Source organism: Macaca thibetana, chromosome 7, assembly GCF_024542745.1.
Source record: "Macaca thibetana thibetana isolate TM-01 chromosome 7, ASM2454274v1, whole genome shotgun sequence".
Lineage (NCBI taxonomy): Eukaryota > Metazoa > Chordata > Mammalia > Primates > Cercopithecidae > Macaca > Macaca thibetana.
The window spans coordinates 105,666,452-105,685,423 of NC_065584.1; the positions used below are offsets into that span (position 1 = coordinate 105,666,452).

At 47.7% G+C, this 18,972-nt stretch overlaps 1 protein-coding gene across 8 annotated transcripts in view; it reads left to right on the plus strand.

Annotated features, from left to right (window-relative positions):
• Window positions 1-2,460: 2,460 nt before the first annotated feature.
• The window catches only part of ZSCAN2 (zinc finger and SCAN domain containing 2), a 51,634-nt gene continuing 35,122 nt past the window's right edge, over window positions 2,461-18,972 (plus strand). For 6 of the 8 annotated variants that reach the window (XR_007727046.1, XR_007727047.1, XR_007727048.1 and 3 more), the window contains exons 1-2: window positions 2,509-2,610; window positions 5,509-6,022. Coding sequence is in view for 4 of the 8 variants with exons in the window: in XM_050796097.1 (XP_050652054.1) it covers window positions 5,617-6,022 (406 nt within the window). In the remaining 4 variants the exon portion in view is untranslated. Of the gene's footprint in view, window positions 2,611-5,508; window positions 6,023-8,860; window positions 12,401-18,972 lie in introns of those variants that run through there. The other 2 variants (XM_050796095.1, XM_050796096.1) reach the window with 2 other exon arrangements.

The window sequence follows — 18,972 nt, forward strand, 5'->3', positions numbered from 1 at the left end:
AAGCCTGCTTCGTCAGCTCCCTTCTACTCTGTCAGTTCCCTGACAGTCTTTCAATAAGTCCCTTTTACTTAAGTTAGCCAAATTAGTTCTTAAGCTTTTAACCAAAAATGCTTCCTGGTGGAATAGAGCCTCTCTCACCCTTGTGGTTTGGCCAATGGAGAAAGGAATCTCTTGGGGGAGCAACCTTGAACTTGGCTGTGTTTCCAGGCTTGCTTCGATGTAGCAGGCTGGTCTTAGGGTACTGGCTTGGCTACCAGGGCCCTTCTCAGTAAGATCACTATGCCAAGAATTGGTCTTAAATGTGACTTTCTGTCTGTCTCATGTAGGCGAGTTGACACTGGCAAGGACCAGCTTCCCAGAATCAGACACAGAGGAGACGGCTTCTCTAGGACTCTCAGTGACAAGCTAGTGCCAGTTCTGCGGTCAAGGGTTGACATGGGTTAGGAACAGAGGTAAATAAACTCTTGGGCTGCTGGAAAGTTCCATCTGTGCATCTCCAGCCTCCCCTGCATCTTTTCCTTTTTGTGTAAATTTCCATTCCTGGTAAGGATGGACACATGGAGAAACCAATTTTTTTAATACAATGTCATCCCAAAAAAATCACCTGGAGGGGTGGTGACCCGGAATTCTGCATCCAGGGGCTTAGTGCAGACTTCTCAGGCTGGCCTGGAGGTGGTGCTGTTTGCAAGTGGTCAATCTGGGATACTAAAGATGCTACCAGGGTATTGGATAAGATTCACTAGCTGAACTTCACTTTGCATCTCTGTATTTGGATTCAAGAGGTTAATTAGTGAAAAACAGGTGAATTTCACATAATCTTTGGAGTGGTGCAGAAGACTTTCTAACACAATACTCAGAGGCCATAAAAAGACAAGATTAACAAATTTGCAAAAAAAAAATTCAAATTTCTATATTTAATAAACCAGCAGAAAACAAACAGCAAACTGAGAAAAAGTAGAAACTGCTGTGACAAAGAGATAATTTTCTTAATATACAAAGAGCTCTTACAAATAAATCCAATTTAAAAATGGGAAAAGTACCCCGCACGTGGCTCATGCCTGTAATCCCAGCACTTTTGGAGGCCAGGGTGGCTGGATCACCTGAGGTCAGGAATTCAAGACCAGTCTGATCAACATGGTGAAATCCCTGTCTCCACTAAAAATACACAAAATTAGCCGGGTGTGGTGGCGCATGCCTGTAATTCCACCTACTCTGGAGGCTGAGGCAGGAGAATCACCCGAACCTGGCAGGGGAAGATTCAGTGAGCCGAGATCGTGTGAGTGCACTCCAGCCTGGGCGACAGAGAAAAAAAAAAAGCAGTCATTTCATTGCAGGTGCCTCCGGTAATTGCTCTGTTCAAACATACACAACAGACCATGATTCTATCACAGACCATTAAGGGTGTCTCTCTCCATTTTTAGATTTTCCACTTGAGTTTCCAGGTAGTTTCTCACCTGTTTTCAAGCAGGGTTGGGGCAGCCATTTCTTCAGCAGCGCTAGGGGTAGGAACACAAAGATGGAGGCCAAACTGCCACTCCCGGGAACCCTCCCTTTCCCCATACTGAGATTGATATGTAAGCAACCCAGTGATCAGTACTAAAATGGAGACGTCAGCCGGGTGCAGTGGCTCACACCTGTAATTCCAGCATTTTGGGAGGCTGAGGAGGAAGGACTGCTTGAGCCCAGGGGTTCGAGGCCAGCCTGGGCAACATATGGAGATCCTGTCTCTATGAAATGTAGATCCTGTCTCTGTGTGTGTGTATAAAAATATATATACATAAATATATATTTTTTAAAAATAAAATGGGGACGTCCAACAGGTGTACTAGGGGCGGTGTCTCTGCCTGGGGAGGTGGTGATGACAGGGCAGGGTTCACCCAGGAGAAGCTGGAAGAATGGGAGTTCCGCGGCAGAGGAGGCGGGGCAGACGTTCCTCCAAACACAGGAATACCACGTCCGAAAACACAGGGGTGTGCGAAGACCGAGTGCCTGAGTACAGCTGCAAACTGGGGGAAAGGCGCCAGGCTTGGGCGATGAGGATTTGTTCCCCCATGGCCTCCCTTCCTGCCCAGGGTCTGCTCTCGCCGGTCGAGGGTGCCTGACAATACTCCTTGCCACAGGGTTCGCAGCTGAAAAGGTCCTTCAAGTCCGGTCATCCAACTTTCACTTTTTATAGACAAATATACAGAGGCCTTAGATAAGTGAAACGGCTTGTCTCGGGTTACAGCTCTGGCCAACACAGGGGTTCTGACGGTCAGTCCGCGGATTTTCCTGCCTCTGACCCGCGGGCACTGCCCAGGCTATCAGCCCCAAACCCTGCTGCGGAGACCGCGGTCAGGTTCGCCTCCGGGCGGACTACATCTCCCACAATGCCTTGGGCCCAGCCTCCCTCCCGCCTCCCGGCTGGGTGCCGTCTCCACCAATAGAAAGGCAGAATTTCCAGGGCCGTTCTCGGCAGCCAATGAGCGGGGCGATGGGCGGGCCTCTCCCGTCCATTGTTCTCGGTGCCCCACGGGCTTGAGCCGGGGTGAATCCGGAGGGGCCGGGCCGAGCCCAGGGGCGCTTTTGCGCGCGAAGCAACCGCTAGAGCAGGACCTGGTCTCCCGAGAGGTGAGCCGGAGAGGCAGGCCTGGAGCTGCGCGGACCCCGGGCAGTAGCCCGAGGTGAGGGAATAGCGGGCCTGGAGCCAGCTGCCGGCAGCTCTGCTGGGGGAGGGGCGTCGGGGTCGTGCTCAGTGTCCTGCGGGCCCTGCAGCCCAGAGCGCCGGCTCCGCTCCGCGAACCGTCCTGGAGGCGTCTCGCTGGCGGAGAGCTCCTTGTGTCTCCTACCGGGAAGCGCAGGCTTTGGACGGGAAGGGGCATTCGACGACATCCCGCGCAGCGTACACGTTTTACAGATGGGGAAACTGAGGTTCAGGGGGGCGTGTCGTGCCCCGAGTCAGACGGCAAATTAGCTGACCGGGCACACTTTTCCCAGGCTCCCAAGTAGGAAGAGTTCTCTTTTACCATATGCCAATGTTTCTTCTAGTCATTTGAGTAAATACACGTTGAGAGCGTGGGTTTTCCCACTAGCTTTTATTTTCTTTTTGTCCTTTTTTTTTTTTTTTTTTTGCCTTTGTCAACCTTTCTCCCCTTTTCATTGGGGGGGGGGAGTGTTTTTTGAGTCTTTATGATGTAGTAAGGATTTTTTTTAAATTTTTTTATTTTTGAAGAGACTGGGTCTCACTCTGTTGCCCAGGTTGGGCATGAACTCCCGGCCTCCCAAAGGGCTGGAATTACAGGCGTGAGCTGCAGCTCCTGGGCTAACAATAATTTTGTATTGGTTTTATAATGTTCATTTTAAGTCGTTTGCAATTCCACTGCTCTCAGTATTTTGTAGCTGCCGTCCCGTTCTTTTTTCCTGTGAGTTCATTTATCTTTTATTTATTTATTTTTTTTTTGAGACGGAGTCTCGCTCTGTCGCCCAGGCTGAGTGCAGTGGCGCCATCTCGGCTCACTGCAAGCTCCGCCTCCCGGGTTCACGCCATTCTCCTGCCTCAGCCTCCCGAGTAGCTGGGATTACGGGCATGCGCCACTACGCCCGGCGAATTTTGTGTTTTTGGTAGAGACGCGGTTTCTCCATGTTGGTAAGGCTGCTCTCGAACTCCCGACCGCAGGTAATCCGCCCACCTCAACCTCCCAAAGTGCTGGGATTACAGGCGGGAGCCACTGCGCCCAGCCGTGAGTTTATTTTTAAAGGGAATTCAGGACTTACTATGTCTATGGTTTTTCTGCCCTGCTGATTTTGTGTTTATCCATTATTTTCATATCAGAAGGATTATCTTAAATCATTAATGATTAATCTTTGTCAGTGTAATTTTTGAAATATTAAAAACATACAGCGTAATGCACAGATCTTAAATTTCACGTTTGCTGTTGTGCCACCATTGCCAAATGAAGATATTGAAAATTTCCATCATCCCAGAAGGCTCCTTTGAGCCCTTTTCCTATCATTACCACCCAAACATAGCCATATATTATAGCACAGTTTCTTTTTTTTTTTCTTTTCTTTTTATTTATTTGGTTTTTTGAGACAGAGCCTCGCTCTTTTGCCCAGGCTGGAGTGCAGTGGCACGATCTCGGCTCACTGCAACCTCCTCCTCCCAGGTTCAGGCAGTTCTCCTGCCTCAGCCTCCTGAGTAGCTGGGATTACAGGTGCCCACCACCATGCCTAGCTAATTTTTGTATTTTTGGTAGAGATGGGGTTTCACTATATTGGCCAGGCTGGGCTTGAACTCCTGACCTCAAGTGATCCGCCTGCCGAGGCCTCCCAAAGAGCTGGGATTACAGGCAACCGCGCCCGGCCTATAGCACAGTTTCTAATACATGCTACTATATGTATGTGTCATAGTTTATTAGCCATTCCCTGCTGCTGGATTTTTAAGGACTCAAGTTTTTGGTTATTTTTTTAAGATAAAGTACTGAGGGGCTGAGGCTGGATTGGAGAGTATGGGTATGTTTTAAACTTCATACTTACAGTATGGTAATAATGCAGTTGAGATATTGCCTTTCTTCCAATGAAGCTCAAAGTGCTTTAACATCTGATCCATTGCTAATCCTTAAGATGCCCCCATAAAAACAGAAACATGAGTGTTACTATCTCTATTTATTAGGTGGTCACAGAGTTTGGTGACTAAGTTGTTTGTTAGGTCAAGGTCTCACACACACACTCCTGTGTTGCAGGAGGATGGCCCTGAGTCTGAGCCCTTTCCCCAGAGTGCTGGCAAGGGCAACCGCCAGGAGGAGGTGACCAGGGGACCACAGGGTGCACTCGGCCACCTCTGAGAGCTCTGTCAGCACTGGCTGAGGCCAGAGGTACACACCAAGGAGCAGATGTTAACCATGCTACCAAAGGAAATTCAGGCTTGACTGCAAGTCAAGTCAAGGTCCAAGTCGGAACTGACTTATGAGAGTCCTCAGTATTTCAGTCATGGGTTTTTCCCAGGGACTTTGCATTTCTGATACTCATTCTTTGGTGTTTTGGAAGGAACAATGCTGTATTTTTTGTGCTTGGGATACTTTTTTTGTTTTTGTTTTTGTTTTTGAGACGGAGTCTCACTCTGTTGCCCGGGCTGTAGTGCAGTGGCGAGATCTGTGCTCACTGCAACCTCCGCCTCCTGGGTTCAAGAGATTCTCCTGCCTCAGCCTTCCAAGTAGCAGGGACTACAGGCCCCTGCCACCACACCCGGCTAATTTTTGTATTTTTAATAGAAACGGAGTTTCACCATATCTCAGGTGATCTGCCCACCTCGGCCTCCCAAAGTGCTGGGATTACAGGCGTGCGACACCCACCGCCTTCTCTTACCACAGATGTTTTCAGGAATAAGCCATTTTTTCTTTAAGAGGAACAGGAAACGTCTGTTGGCTTGCATATGTGAGGACCACTTGGTGGTCTGACCTGGGCTTTTGTGAGTTAGATTGCTTTAAGACAGTCTACCTATATATTATGGTTCTCTTTTTTGTTTCTCAGCGGGACTACTTGTTGATATCTGAGGAGGGAAGTGTCTTACCTGAGAGCCTGGCTGGAGAAGACTGGGGTTCAAGGCTTGAAGCCTAAGTGATTGCCCCAGGACCGTGGATGATGGCTGCAGAGATCCCGAGAGTGACCACTCCGCTGAGCCCCTTGGTCCAGGTGCCTCAAGTGGAAGATAGACAGAAGGAGGAGGTCACCACCATGATCCTGGAGGATGACTCCTGGGTGCAGGAAGCTGTGTTGCAGGAGGATGGCCCTGAGTCTGAGCCCTTTCCCCAGAGTGCTGGCAAGGGCAGCTCCCAGGAGGAAGTGACCAGGGGACCACGGGGTGCACTCAGCCGCCTCCGAGAGCTCTGTCGGCGCTGGCTGAGGCCAGAGGTACACACCAAGGAGCAGATGTTAACTGTGCTACCAAAGGAAATTCAGGCTTGGCTGCAAGAGCATCGGCCTGAAAGCAGTGAGGAGGCAGCGGCCCTGGTGGAAGATTTGACCCAGACCCTTCGGGACAGTGGTGAGACGCGGAACCTCATAGGGAGAGGGCGGGAGCACCCTTCCAAGGTGGAGGAGTGCGTTGTGTTGGAGGAGGAGAAGGTGGTGTCCAAGACAGAGTGGGGGTTAGCGCCATCCCTCTGCTCTGTCTGCAGGCAGTCAGCATGTTCATCAGCCTTTTAGTGTCCTCACTGTGTGCAATGTCAGCTCCAGAACTGCGGTGTAGGAGGGGCTTAGAGCTACCTTTGCATTGTAAGCACAGTTTTTACTTCTATGTTTATTTGGAGTGGTTGGGAAGGTGGTGGAAGTTACACAGGGAGGAGATGGAGACCCCTGGCACCTTCACTTGGTTGTACAAGAAACATCCAAATAGTTCTTGCAATTAGAGAAAACAATCTGATATTTTCAACTTTTTTTTTTTTTTTTTGAAACAGAGTCTCACTCTGTCGCCCAGGCTGGGGTGCAGTGGCACGATCTTGGCTTGCTGCAACCTCCGCCTTCTGGGTTCAAGCAGTTCTCCTGCCTCAGCCTCCTGAGTAGCTGGAATTACAGGCACGCGCCACCATGCCTGGCTAAGTTTGTATTTTTAGTAGAGACAGGGTTTCACCATGTTAGCCAGACTGGTCTCAAACTCCTAACCTCGTGATCCGCCCACCTTGGCCTCCTAAAGTGCTGGGATTACAGGTGTAAGCCACCCATGCTTAGCCTCAAAGTGATTATTTTTGTGAAACCAAGAGAAATGACAAGTAAACCAGCTAATAACTAGGGACTTTCTGTGGTATAAAGTAATCATAGGCTCTTAAAATCGTAATTTCAAGCGAGCTCTTTGCAATAGTTACTCTATTTTGTTCCGGTGTTACTAATAAGTATTGGGATCCTGTCTTGCCATTTAACCGCTCTGTCTCCCTCCTGGTTTTCTGTTGTAAACTGGACTCACTTGATGACCAAATATTTACTTCAGATGTACCTGTGCCTTTAGGGCTGTCTCAGGGGTCATAGGATATGGCTGCCTTTGTGTTAATGAGAACTATGGAAGTTCAGAGAAGGGAGCATGGAGAGGAGAGGTCAGGTCAGAGAAGGCTTCCTGGAGGAGGTGACACCTAAGCAGGAGGTTGTAGAAGGGATTAGGGTGTGGCAGCTGAGAGGAGCTGTGCTGAGCAGAGGCTTGGAAGGGCAGAGCCAAGGTAGTTTATACCTTTGGGTAACAGCAGAACTGGCTGATGGGAGTGGCAAGTGTGTTTTTAGGAAGTGGTAGGAAGTAGAGTTTGGGGGAAGGGTGAGTGAGGGCCTGGACTGAATGTCATTGGCCTTAGCAGGTTCTTGAACTAGGGCCCCAGGGGGCATGGGAGGAAGTGGAGTTTGGCAACAGGATGTAGGTTTGATTAGGGTAGTGAGAGGCTAGGGGCAGGAGAGCAGCCAGGAAGCTCCCTTGTCATCGGGTGTGCAGTGGGGGGTTGGCCCCAGATGGGGCACATGTGAGAAGGAACTGATAGTCACCATGGCTAGCACTTCCCAAGCTCTTTCTGCAAGTCAGGACATATGCTTAGCATCTAATATGGAAAACTCATGTAATCTTCACCACCCTGGAAGATAAGCAGGATTATCATCACCAGAGATCCCTTAAGATCATATGCCTTTGTACCAGGCAGAACCAAGATTTGAACTTACATGTCTGAGGACATGGCCCATGTTTTTAAGCGCTGTCACATGTATGATTCTAAGAGACACTTCCTAGTGGGTGTTGGAAGTTGGGGATGCAGATGGAATTAAGACAGTGACTAACTCCAGAGCATCTGGCCTGGAGGATTCAGAGGACTGGAAAGAGAAGAGAAGGAAACTGAAGGGGTTTGGGGCAGACTATCACAACCTCCAGGGACTGGGAGAATGAGTAGAGCTGTCCTGTGGAGAAAGGGACTGATGCTGAAGGTCTGCAGTGACCCAACCCTGCCCTGGGCACCTTCATGTCTGTCTCACTAAGAATCCTGTGAGTGGCTGGTGTTGTCATTTCACAGACAGGAAAATGCAAGTTCAGGAAGCTCACTCACATGCCTGTTAAATGGTGGAGCCAGGATTCAAACCCAGACCTGTCTCTTTCTGCATAGAGATCTCAGTTTTACTTGAAGCAAAGTGCTTGATTTTCTTTGGCCCTGAAAAAATAACTTTGAATTTTATTCCTACTATTAAAATAAGCAAACCTGTCTTCCTACTTTACAGCTGTCTTTGCTTCCCTTCTGGTGGAGGTGACCAGTTTGAACTTTGGATCTGCAGTCAGATACTGTGGAGGAGAGAGTGGCGGAGGGCTGAGGAGAGGCCTCAGGTTGTTATTTGGTTGGGGAGGCACAGAGCAGAGGTTCAGGTCTCAGCAGGTGTCAGAGGTGATTACAGCCCTTCCCATCCAGCTTGTGGCAGGGCCTCTGCCTTTCGTCTTTCACTGGGCACCTGAGATGGGAACCAATGGGGACCATCCCAGACGCGTGAGTTTGTCTGTCCCTGACTTCTGCCTCTGAGATTGTCTTTGTTGGTCTTTGTTTAACAAATGCCCCTGCTTCCTCATGATTGCTCACAGGAGTCCCTGCATTTGTCTTCATCCCTTCTCAAACATTTACTCGACATAAGGCCGCGTGACCTCTATTCTGTTTGTCCTGCTTGGGACCTTTGGACACATTCACCCAGCACAGGACATTTCCAGGCCTGGTTAGTCAGTGGTGGTTTAATGTTTTTCTAACAGGAACCTCTGGGCACTCACGATTCAAGTACCTTCTAATTCTAATGAAGATCAGACCTATGTTAATAGATTAAGAGGCAGAGCTTATGTCTCTCTGTGACTGTTTCCTGAGGACATTTTACTCTCTATACCCAGCCCTAATCCAGATGCATGGAGTTTCTCACCTGAATTCTTGGAGCAGCTGCCAAACTGAACCTGTCTTCAGCTTCTGCCACTTCATCGCAGCTCTTCCACTCCTACCAGAGTGATGGGGCACTCCTGCGTAAAAACCTTCATGAGCTTCCCAGTATCTACCAAATCAAGCATGACCTCCGTGTTCTGCTTGGAATCCGTGACTCTGTGGGACCTGGCCCAGACCCCCGCTGCAGCCTGCTCCCACCTCTGACCCTCCATGCTCTACCCCCACTCCATTCAGATCTTGCTCTTTCTTGAACACAGCCTGTGCTTTTTTTTGAGACAGGGTCTTGCTCCGTCCCCCAGGGTGGAGTGCAGTGGTGCCATCTGGGCTCACCGCAACCTTCGCCTCCTGGGTTCAAGTGATTCTCCTGCCTCAGCCTCCCGAGTAACTGGGATTACAGGTGCCCACTACCATGCCTGGCTAATTTTTGTGTTTTTAGTAGAGACAGGGTTTCACCACATTGGCCAGACTGGTCTCGAACTCCTGACCTCAGGTGATCTGCCCACCTCGGCTTCCCAAAGTGCTGGGATTACAGGCGTGAGCCACCGCGCCTGGCCCTTGCTCCTAGATTTTTGGCTTGGAATAGCCTTGTCCCATCTCTGTGTGATAAAATCCCAGTTATTCTTTGAGTGCCCACCCATGGAGACCCTCTTCATTAAAGCTGTTCTTAAACCCTGTCCCTTTTCCCTATCCCCAGTTCCACACACCTAGGAGCACCTCTAATCACCTCTGCTAGAAGTCATCTCCCCCAGAACATTCAGATTTTCTCTCTTGGCTTTTTATCATAGCTCACCTTGTTTTCTGTTTATATGAATATTTGTCTTATTTCTTCTAGGAACCTATAAAATCCTAGAAGACAAGGAACCTGTCTTTTTAAAATTTAATTTTATTTTATTTTTTGAGATGTCGCTCGTCACCCAGGCTGTAGTGCAGTGGCATGATCTTGGCTCACTGCAAGCTCCGCCTCCCAGGTTAAGGCCATTCTCCTGCCTCAGCCTGCTGAGTAGCTGGGACTGCAGGTGCCTGCCACCATGCCCAGCTAATTTTTTGTATTTTTTTTTTTAGTAGAGACGGGGTTTCACCGTGTTAGCCAGGGTGGTTTCGATCTCCTGACCTCGTGACCGCCCACCTGGGCCTTCCAAAGTGCTGGGATTACAGGCGTGAGACACCGTGCCCAGCCAGAATCTGTCTTTTTCCTTTCTCTTTAATTCCCCCTCTTCCCTCTCTTCCACCCTACTTCCTCTTCCTTTCCCTCTCCCTTCAATATCATGAACCTCTGAGCCCCACCCTAGAACTCCTGAATCAGACACTTTGAGGGTGGCTGGGCCCGATGGCTCATGGCTGTAATCCCATGTCTTTGTGAGGCCAAGGCGGGTGGATCACTCAAGGCCAGGAGTTTGAGACCAGCCTGGCCAACAAAGTGAAGCACCATCTCTACTAAAAATACAAAAAAATCAGCCAGGCAGTGGCATTTGCCTGTAATCCCAGCTACTTGGGAGGCTGAGGCAGGAGGATCGCTTGAACCTGGGAGGTGGAGGTTGTAGTGAGCTGAGATCGCGCCATTGCATTCCAGCCTGGGTGACAGCAAGATTCTGTCTCAAAAAAAAAAAAAAAGGAAACTTTAAGGGTGATGCCCAGCACCCCTCTAAGTGATCCCAATTCAGACTCCAGTTTGAGAACCTCTGCACTAGACCTCTGGTTCTCAAACTCAGCCGCACATTAGAATTACCTGGGGGCCTGGAGCCTACTCCAGGGATTCTGATTTTCTGATTTAATTGGTAATGGGTATGGCCTAGGCAAGGGAGTTTTGAAAGTGCCCCATGTGGTTCTATTATGCAGCAAAGTGTAAAGACCACTGCCATAGAGCTTTGTTCCTCAGGGGGTGGTCAGTGGGCCAGCAGCATCAGCTCACCTGGGAGTTTGTTAGACATAAGGACTGTCAATCTCACCTAGCCCTGCTGAAGCAAATTTGCATTTGACATGATCTCCAGGTGATTCCTATGCTCTTTAAAGTTTGAAAAGCATTAATGACCCAGGAGAGGAATAGAGGTTGTTAACTTCAAGCCTTCTCTTGTCCAACAATTGAGTGAAAGAGTCACAGCTGACCTCTCCAGCCATCCTCAGCATCATCTGGCTTTCAGCCATCAGAGGCAACAGGTGATTTGTTTTGAGCTTGCTGCCCCAGCGAAATGCTCCCTTAATGACCACAAATGAACACACACATTCATTTGTCTCAGCCAGAAAGGGAGTGGAGAGTGTTAGAGCTTATGTCTTTCTAAAGCTACAATTTTTAGTTTCAAAACAAAATTACTTTAATATATGTATGAGAGAGACAAAGTCTTACTCTGTCAACCCAGGCTGGAGTGCACTGGTGTGATCATAGCTCACTATAACCTTGAACTCTTGACCTCAAGTGATACTCCTATTTCAGCCACCCAAAGCACTGCGATTACAGGAATGAGCCACTGTGCCCAGCCCAAAAATTACTTTTAATTTACTCAAATATTTGAAAAGTATACCAGATAGAACTCTTAGGGAGAAGTAACGTTATAACTATGAAATGTTTGGCATTCATTTATTTCACCAGATAACAGTCCATTGGTGTTTTTATCAGCAGTTAGTCTTTCAAGCAGCCAGAGTTCAGGGGGAACAATGCTCCCAGTCCCTCAGGGACGTTCAGGTTTCCGCTGGGCTTGCCAGGGCAGCGCTCTAATGCAGAGAGCCCCATTGAGAATGGAGCTAGGCATACCCTATGTCGGAACCACTTCTCTCTTTTAGACCAGTGTCTGAGACACAGGGGTAGGTCACAATCAGGCAGGAAGGGGCTGGAGAAGAATTTTGAGCCAAACACAAACCAGAGCACCAAAGATTGTGACCAGTTTATTTCGTTGTTATAAATAAACTACAGCAAATTCAGGTCCATCCCCTATTGACATGAGTCTTCCCCATGTTCATGCTGGTATGCTCTCTGGTGGGGGAGAGAAAGAGGAGGCCTGTGGCCAGGCGAGGACACGCAGGGCTCTGTGAATGGCCATGGGAATTTGTGCTTTGCATGTGAGGCCAGAGCACACGTGGCAAGTGCAAGAAATACAAGGACCATTGGATTAGATCGAGCTATGGTGGCGGCTTTTGTCCAGTGACAGATAAGGGGAGAGGTCCTGTGGCCCTTCAGGAACTGTTCCAGTGAATGATTTTTGGACAGTGGTCAAATCATTTTGAAAAAACTAAAATTGGATACCTACTTCGCAGCTTACAAAGAAATAGATCCCTCCTTTGCAAGTTACACAAAAATAGATCCCAGATGGATTATAGATCTGTACTAGAGAGGATCTGAAATGGCATGTAAGAGAATATTTTTGTAATCTTAGCATGCGGGAAGGACTTCCATGTTTGTTTGACAGGAACCCCTAGGCACTCACAATTCACCTATGAAGTGTGAATAAGCAGTACAGAAATACAGAAATCATCAAAGCTGGATTAGAGAAGTCTTTCTTTTTTTTTTTGAGACGGAGTCTCACCCTGTCGCCCAGGCTGGAGTGCAGTGGCGCCATCTCGGCTCACTGCAAGCTCTGCCTCCCGGGTTCAAGTGATTCTCCTGCCTCAGCCTCCCGAGTAGCCAGGACTACAGACGCCCACCACCTCTCCTGGCTAATTTTTGTATTTTTAGTGGAGATGGGGTTTCACCATGTTGGTCATGCTGATCTTGATCTCTCGAACTCAGGTGATCCGCCCGCCTCTGCCTCCCAAAGTGCAGGAATTACAGGGAGTGAGCCACTGCACCCAGCCAAAACAGAAGTGTTTCATATAAAACATGATACTGTGAATCAAGTTAAAAGACAGCATACACATTAGGAGGAAATATTTGCATCCGACTCTGTAATGTAGCAGATCATGAGTCAAAATCCTTGCTCTACAAGAGCCTCTGCAAATTCTTAAGTCAACCGAGTAGAATAAAAGGTAAAAGATGTAAAGAAGCAATTTAGAAATAAAGAATTAAGAATTATGAAAATATGTTCTGGCCGGGCACAGTGGCTCACACCTGTTATCCCAGCACTTTGGGAGGCCAAGGTGGGCAGATCACGAGGTCAGGAGTTTGAGACTAGCCTGATGATCATGGTGAAATCTCGTCTCTACTAAAAATACAGAAATTAGCTGGGCGTGGTGTCGGGCGCCTGTAATCCCAGCTACTCAGGAGGCTGAGGCAGGAGAATCGCTTGAACCCAGGAGGCAGAGGTTGTAGTGAGCGGAGATCGTACCACTACACTTCAGCCTGGGCGACAGAGCGAGACTCCGTCTCAAAAAAAAAAAAAAAGAAAAGAAAATATGCTCTGTCTTATGAATTATCAGGGAAAATACCTATTACAGCAAGATACTATTAGATACTATTATTGTGCCTAGCAGACCATCAGATTTAAGAGTGTTTCTAGGCCAGGCATGATGGCTCACGCCTGCAATCATAGCACTTTGGGAGGCCAAGGGCGGTGGATCACCTGATGTCAGGAGTTCAAGACTAGCCTGATGATCATGGTGAAACCCCATCTCTACTAAGAATACAAAAATTAGCTGGGCATGGTGGTATGTGCCTGTAGTCCGTTACTCAGGAGGCTGAGGCAGAGAATCTGTTGACCTGGGAGGCGGAGGTTGCAGTGAGCAGAGGTCACACCACTGTACTCCATCCTGGGCAACACAGTGAGACTCTGCCTCAAAAAAAAAAAAAAAGTTGGGGTCTCACTCTGTTGCTCAAGCTGGTCTTAAATTCCTGGCCTCTGCCTCGGCCTCCCAAAGTGCTGGGATCACAGGCATGAGCCAACAGGTTTAACCCATATATTATATTTTATTATTTTAACCATTTTTAGAATACAGGTCAGTAGCGTTAAGTACATTCACATTGTTGTGCAATCATCACTGGTATCCATCTACAGAACTTTTTCCTCTCAAGCTGAAACTCTGTGTCCATTAAACAATATTCTCCTTTCCCCCCTCCCTCAACCCCTGGCAACGACTATTCCACTTTCTCTGTGATTTTGATGACTCTAGATACCTCGTATAAGAGGTGTGTTCTTTTGTGTCTGGCTTTTTTCACCTAGTATAATGTCCTCAAGGTTGAGGCCAACCCATGTTGGAGCATGGGTCAGAATTTCATTCCTTTTCAAAGCTGAATAATATTTCACTGTATGTATATACTGTATTTATTCACCTGTTGATGGACATTTGGGTTGTTTCCACCTTTTGGCTGTTGTGAATAATTCCTGAACATGATACACAAATATCTGTTCTAGTCTGGGCTTTCAGTTTTGGGCGGTTATATACCTAGAATTAAAATTGCTGGATTAGGCCAGGTATGGTAGCTCACGCCTGTAATCCCAGCACTTTGGGAGGCCAAGGTGCAGGGATCACCTGAGGTCAGGAGTTCGAGACCCGCCTAACCAACATGGTGAAACCCTGTCTGCTAAAAACACAAAAATTAGGCGGGCTTGGTAGGAGGTGCCTGTAATCCCAGCTACTCCAGAGGCTGAGGGAGGAGAATCGCTTGAACCTGGGGAGGCGGAGGTTGCAGTGAGCCAAGATTGTGCCACTGCACTCCAGCCTGGGTGACAAAGCGAGATCTTGTCTCAAAAAAAAATAAAAAAAGAAAGCAAGACTGTTCTTACCTATATCTTTAATGCCTAACTGATTTCTGAGTTTTGGAAGGCTGAGGTAGGAGGTGAGAGGATTGCTTGAGCCTGGGAGTTCAAGGCAAGCCTGGGCGACATAGACCCCATCTCTTTTTTTTTTTTTTTTTTTTTTTTGAGACAGAGTCTCGCTCTGTCGCCCAGGCTGGAGTGCAGTAGCCAGATCTCAGCTCACTGCAAGCTCCGCCTCCCAGGTTTACGCCATTCTCCTGCCTCAGCCTCCCGAGTAGCTGGGACTACAGGCACCCGCCACCTCGCCCAGCTAGTTTTTAGTAGAGACAGTGTTTCACCGGGTTAGGCAGGATGGTCTCGATCTCCTGACCTCGTGATCCTCCCGTCTCGGCCTCCCAAAGTGCTGGGATTACAGGCTTGAGCCACCACGCCCGGCCAAGACTCCATCTCTTAAGAAAAATTTAGCCAGGTGCAGTGGCTCACACCTGTAATCCCAACACTTTGGGAGGCAGAGGTGGGCAGATCACGAGGTCAGGAGTTCGAGACCAGTCTGGCCAACATGGTGAAACCCTGTCTCTACTAAAAATACAAAAAAAAAAATTACCCAGGCTTGTGGTGGTGTCCACCTGTAATCCCAGCTACTGGGGAGGCTAAGTTAGGAGAATCGCTTGAACCCAGGAGACAGAGATCACGCCACTGCACTCCAGCCTGGGCGACAGAGCAAGACTCCATCTCAAAAAAAAAAAAAAATTTTTTTTTAAATTAGCCAGGCATGGTGGCACACATCTATAGTCCCAACTACTTGGGGGCTAAGGTGGGAGGATCACTTGAGCCTGGGAGGTCAAGACTTAAGTAAGCCGAGATCCCACCACACTCCAGCCTGGGAAACAGTGAGATACTGTCTCAAAAAAACAACAACAGGCCAGTTGTGGTGGCTTATACTGTCATCCCAGCACTTTGGGAGACTGAGGCGGGCAGATCACCTGAGGTCAGGAGTTCAAGACCAACCTGGCCAACACGATGAAACCCCATCTCTACTAAAGATACAAAAATTAGCTGGGAGTGATGGCGGGTGCCTGTAATCCCAGCTACTCAGGAGGCCGAGGCAGGAGAATCGCTTGAACCTCGGAGGCGGAGGTTGCTAAGATCGTGCCACTACACTCCAGCCTAGGCGACAGAGCGATACTCTGTCTCAAAAAACACAAAACACAAAACAAAACAGAAAACAACAACAAAAAAGTGGATGTCTGGGCCATCCAGCCTCTTACTCGCAAGCCTGCTTCCTCAGAAGCCGCCTCCCTGCATCTAGTCATATCCACAGAATGTGCTCCTCTTGGTATCCTGGAGTAGCCGAAGCCATTTCTACCAGTAAATTTTTTTTTTAAAAATTCCCAGCTGCCACCATCTCCTCTCATCTCCATTCACAACATGGTAAGAATATCATTTTTGTATCTGACCAAAACCAGTTTCTGAGTTTTCATTTTCTTAATTGGCCACCAATAAACAAAGGAGGGACTCGCCTGCCCTTGAACGTGCTCTGCTGTGTGCTCTGCATCTCATAGGGGCCAGCCTTTCTCAGGGAGCCTGGAGGGGGCCAGGGATCCCTTATTCTTCCCAGCTCAGTGACTTTTTCCCATTTTGGAGGCCCTTGTCAGGCAGATCACCTGAAGGGCCACTCTTTTCTGTCCTGTAGAATGGCTCCTGTGTCTCTCTGTTCTCAGAGGGCAACTTGCGAAGAACTGCCAACCCTCCTTTGGTCTTTGCTGGATAGCAGCAGTCTTTGTAAAGATAGGACTCGTCTTTGAGCAGTCCAGTGAAGGGGTTATTGGGCCTGGATTCTACTTAGAGTGACCTCTGTAGTGAGGTTTATCATATTTATGTTATACAGCAGCATAGAAACGACATTCTAAGGGCCAGGCGCAGTGGCTCATGCCTGTAATCCCAGCACTTTGGGAGGCCGAGGCAGGTTTATCACAAGGTCAGGAGATTGAGACCATCCTGGCTAACACGGTGAAACCCCGTCTCTACTAAAAATACAAAAAATTAGCTGGACTTGGTGGCGGGCGCCTGTAGTCCCAGCTGCTCGGGAGGCGGAGGCAGGAGAATGGCGTGAACCCCGAAGGCGGAGCTTGCAGTGAGCCGAGATCGTGCCGCTGTACTCTAGCCTGGGCGACAGAGTGAGACTCCATCTCAAAAAAAAAAAAAAGTAATGACATTCTAACCAAAATTGGGGTTGGGAAGAATAAGGTGGTTTTATAGGATATGTTCTTTGATCGTCTTGTTTGTAATACCTGGGAGTTCAAAGACTTGACATTTAAAACAAGATAGCCCCACAAATTAAGTATCATACTTAAAGGCTGCCAGATTTTAAAGAAATGTTTTCGTATGTTCATCTAATAGTTTGATGCTGCTATTTGGGTTTTTTGTTTTTTGTTTTAACATTTAAGTCTTAGATCCATTTGGGATTTGTCCATTTCTAGGTCCAGCTTGAATTTTTCCATTTGAATTGAATTTTTCCAGTTTTCCCTAACTAGTTCTTCCAGCATCATTTATTGTATGTTGTATATTTTCTCCATGGATTTAAGAGGCCAACTGTATTGTATGCTAAATTTTCTTAGTCATTATACAGATTCTCTTTTCTGTTCTCCTGTTCTGTCTATTCATGTGCCGCTTGTATTAAATTCTGAATTTACATATCTATTGAATCGATTTCTGGAGCTTTTATTTTATTTGGTCTGATTGTTTATTAATGTTTTAATTATTGAGATTTCATAATGTTTTTGTTTTTGTTTTTGAGACGGAGTCTTGCTTTATTGCCCAGGCTGAAATGCAGTGGCACGATGTCAGCTCACTGCAACATTTGCCTCCAGGGTTCAAGCGATTCTTCTGCCTCAGCCTCCCGAGTAGGTGGGATTACAGGCGCCTACCACCACACCCAGCTAATTTTTGTATGGTGTTTCACCGTGTTGGCCAGGGTAGTCTAGAACTCCTGACCTCAGGTGATTCAGCTTCCGAAAGTGCTGGGATTACAGGCGTGAGCCACTGCACCCGGCAGAGATTTCGTAATGTTTTAACATCTGAAAGAGATAATCCCTCTCCCCTCCAATTTTAGTCAATAATCTTATCTTTTTTTTTTTTTTTTTGAGATAGAGTCTCGCTCTGTCACCCAGGCTGGAGTGCAGTGGCACGATCTCTGCTCACTGCAGCCTCCACCTCCTGGGTTCAACGATTCAATGATTCTCCTGCCTTAGCCTCCCAGGTTGCTAGGATTACAGGCGTGTGCCACCATGCCCAGCTCATTTTTGTATTTTTAGTAGAGATGGAGTTTCACCATGATGTTGGCCAGGCTGGTCTCAAACTCCTGACCTTGTGATCTGCCCACCTTTGCCTCCCAAAGTGCTGAGATTACAGGTGTGAGCCACTGCTCTCGGCCTCTTTTTTTTTTTTTTTTTTTTTCCCCCAGAGACAGAGTCTCACTCTGTCACCCAGGCTGGAGTGCAGTGGCGTGATCATAGCTTACTGTAACCTCAAACTCCTGGCCTCAAGCAATCCTCCCACCTCAGGCTCCTGAGTAGCTGGGACTACAGGCATGTGCCAGCACACCTGGCTAATTTTGTTATTTTTTGTAGAGATAAAGTCTTGCTGTATTGCTCAGGCTGGTCTTGAACTCCTGGCCTCAAGCAATCCTCTCACCTCAGCCACCCAAAGTGCTGGGGTTGTAGGCAATAATCTTATCTTTCTTAATGTTTATTTTTACAAACCTCTACTTCAGCTGCATGCTTTACCAATTTTAAATGTGAATTCTTTGAATTCCCAGGTTATTACAGATGAGGCAATCAACGAACATAAGCCACCTTATTTCTCCCAACCCCAGTTTTGGTTAGAATGTCATTTCTACACTGCCGTATAACATTTACAAGCTCTGTAATCACCCTAATTGCCATTGTAGTTTTAGTCTTCATTCTAAAGTTAAATTCATTAGGTGTTCACCCCCCTAACAGTCCATGAATTTGTGTATGTTCAAAGCTGTTTGCCTATAGGTTTATACTTGAAGGACAGTTTTGTTGAATATAGAGAAATCTTTTTTTTTTTTTTTCCTGAGATAGAGTTGCCCAGGCTGGAGTGCAGTGGTGTGATCTCAGCTCACTACAACCTCCGCCTCCTGGGTTCAAGCAATTCTCCTGCCTCAGCCTCTCGAGTAGCTGGGATTACAGGCACGTGCCACCACACCCAGCCTGAATATAGAGAAATCTGAAACCAGCTGATTTTCTTTCCCCTTGTAAGTGATTTGATCCTTTTGCTGTTGTCCGCCGGTCTCACTGTTAGCCACCCCGCGTTAGTTTTTGTTGGCCCATGGTATCGCTTTCACAGGTTCTTATATCCTTATAGGTTATATCTTTAAATATTAGTCCTTTTTTTTTTTTTTTTTTTGAGATGGAGTCTCA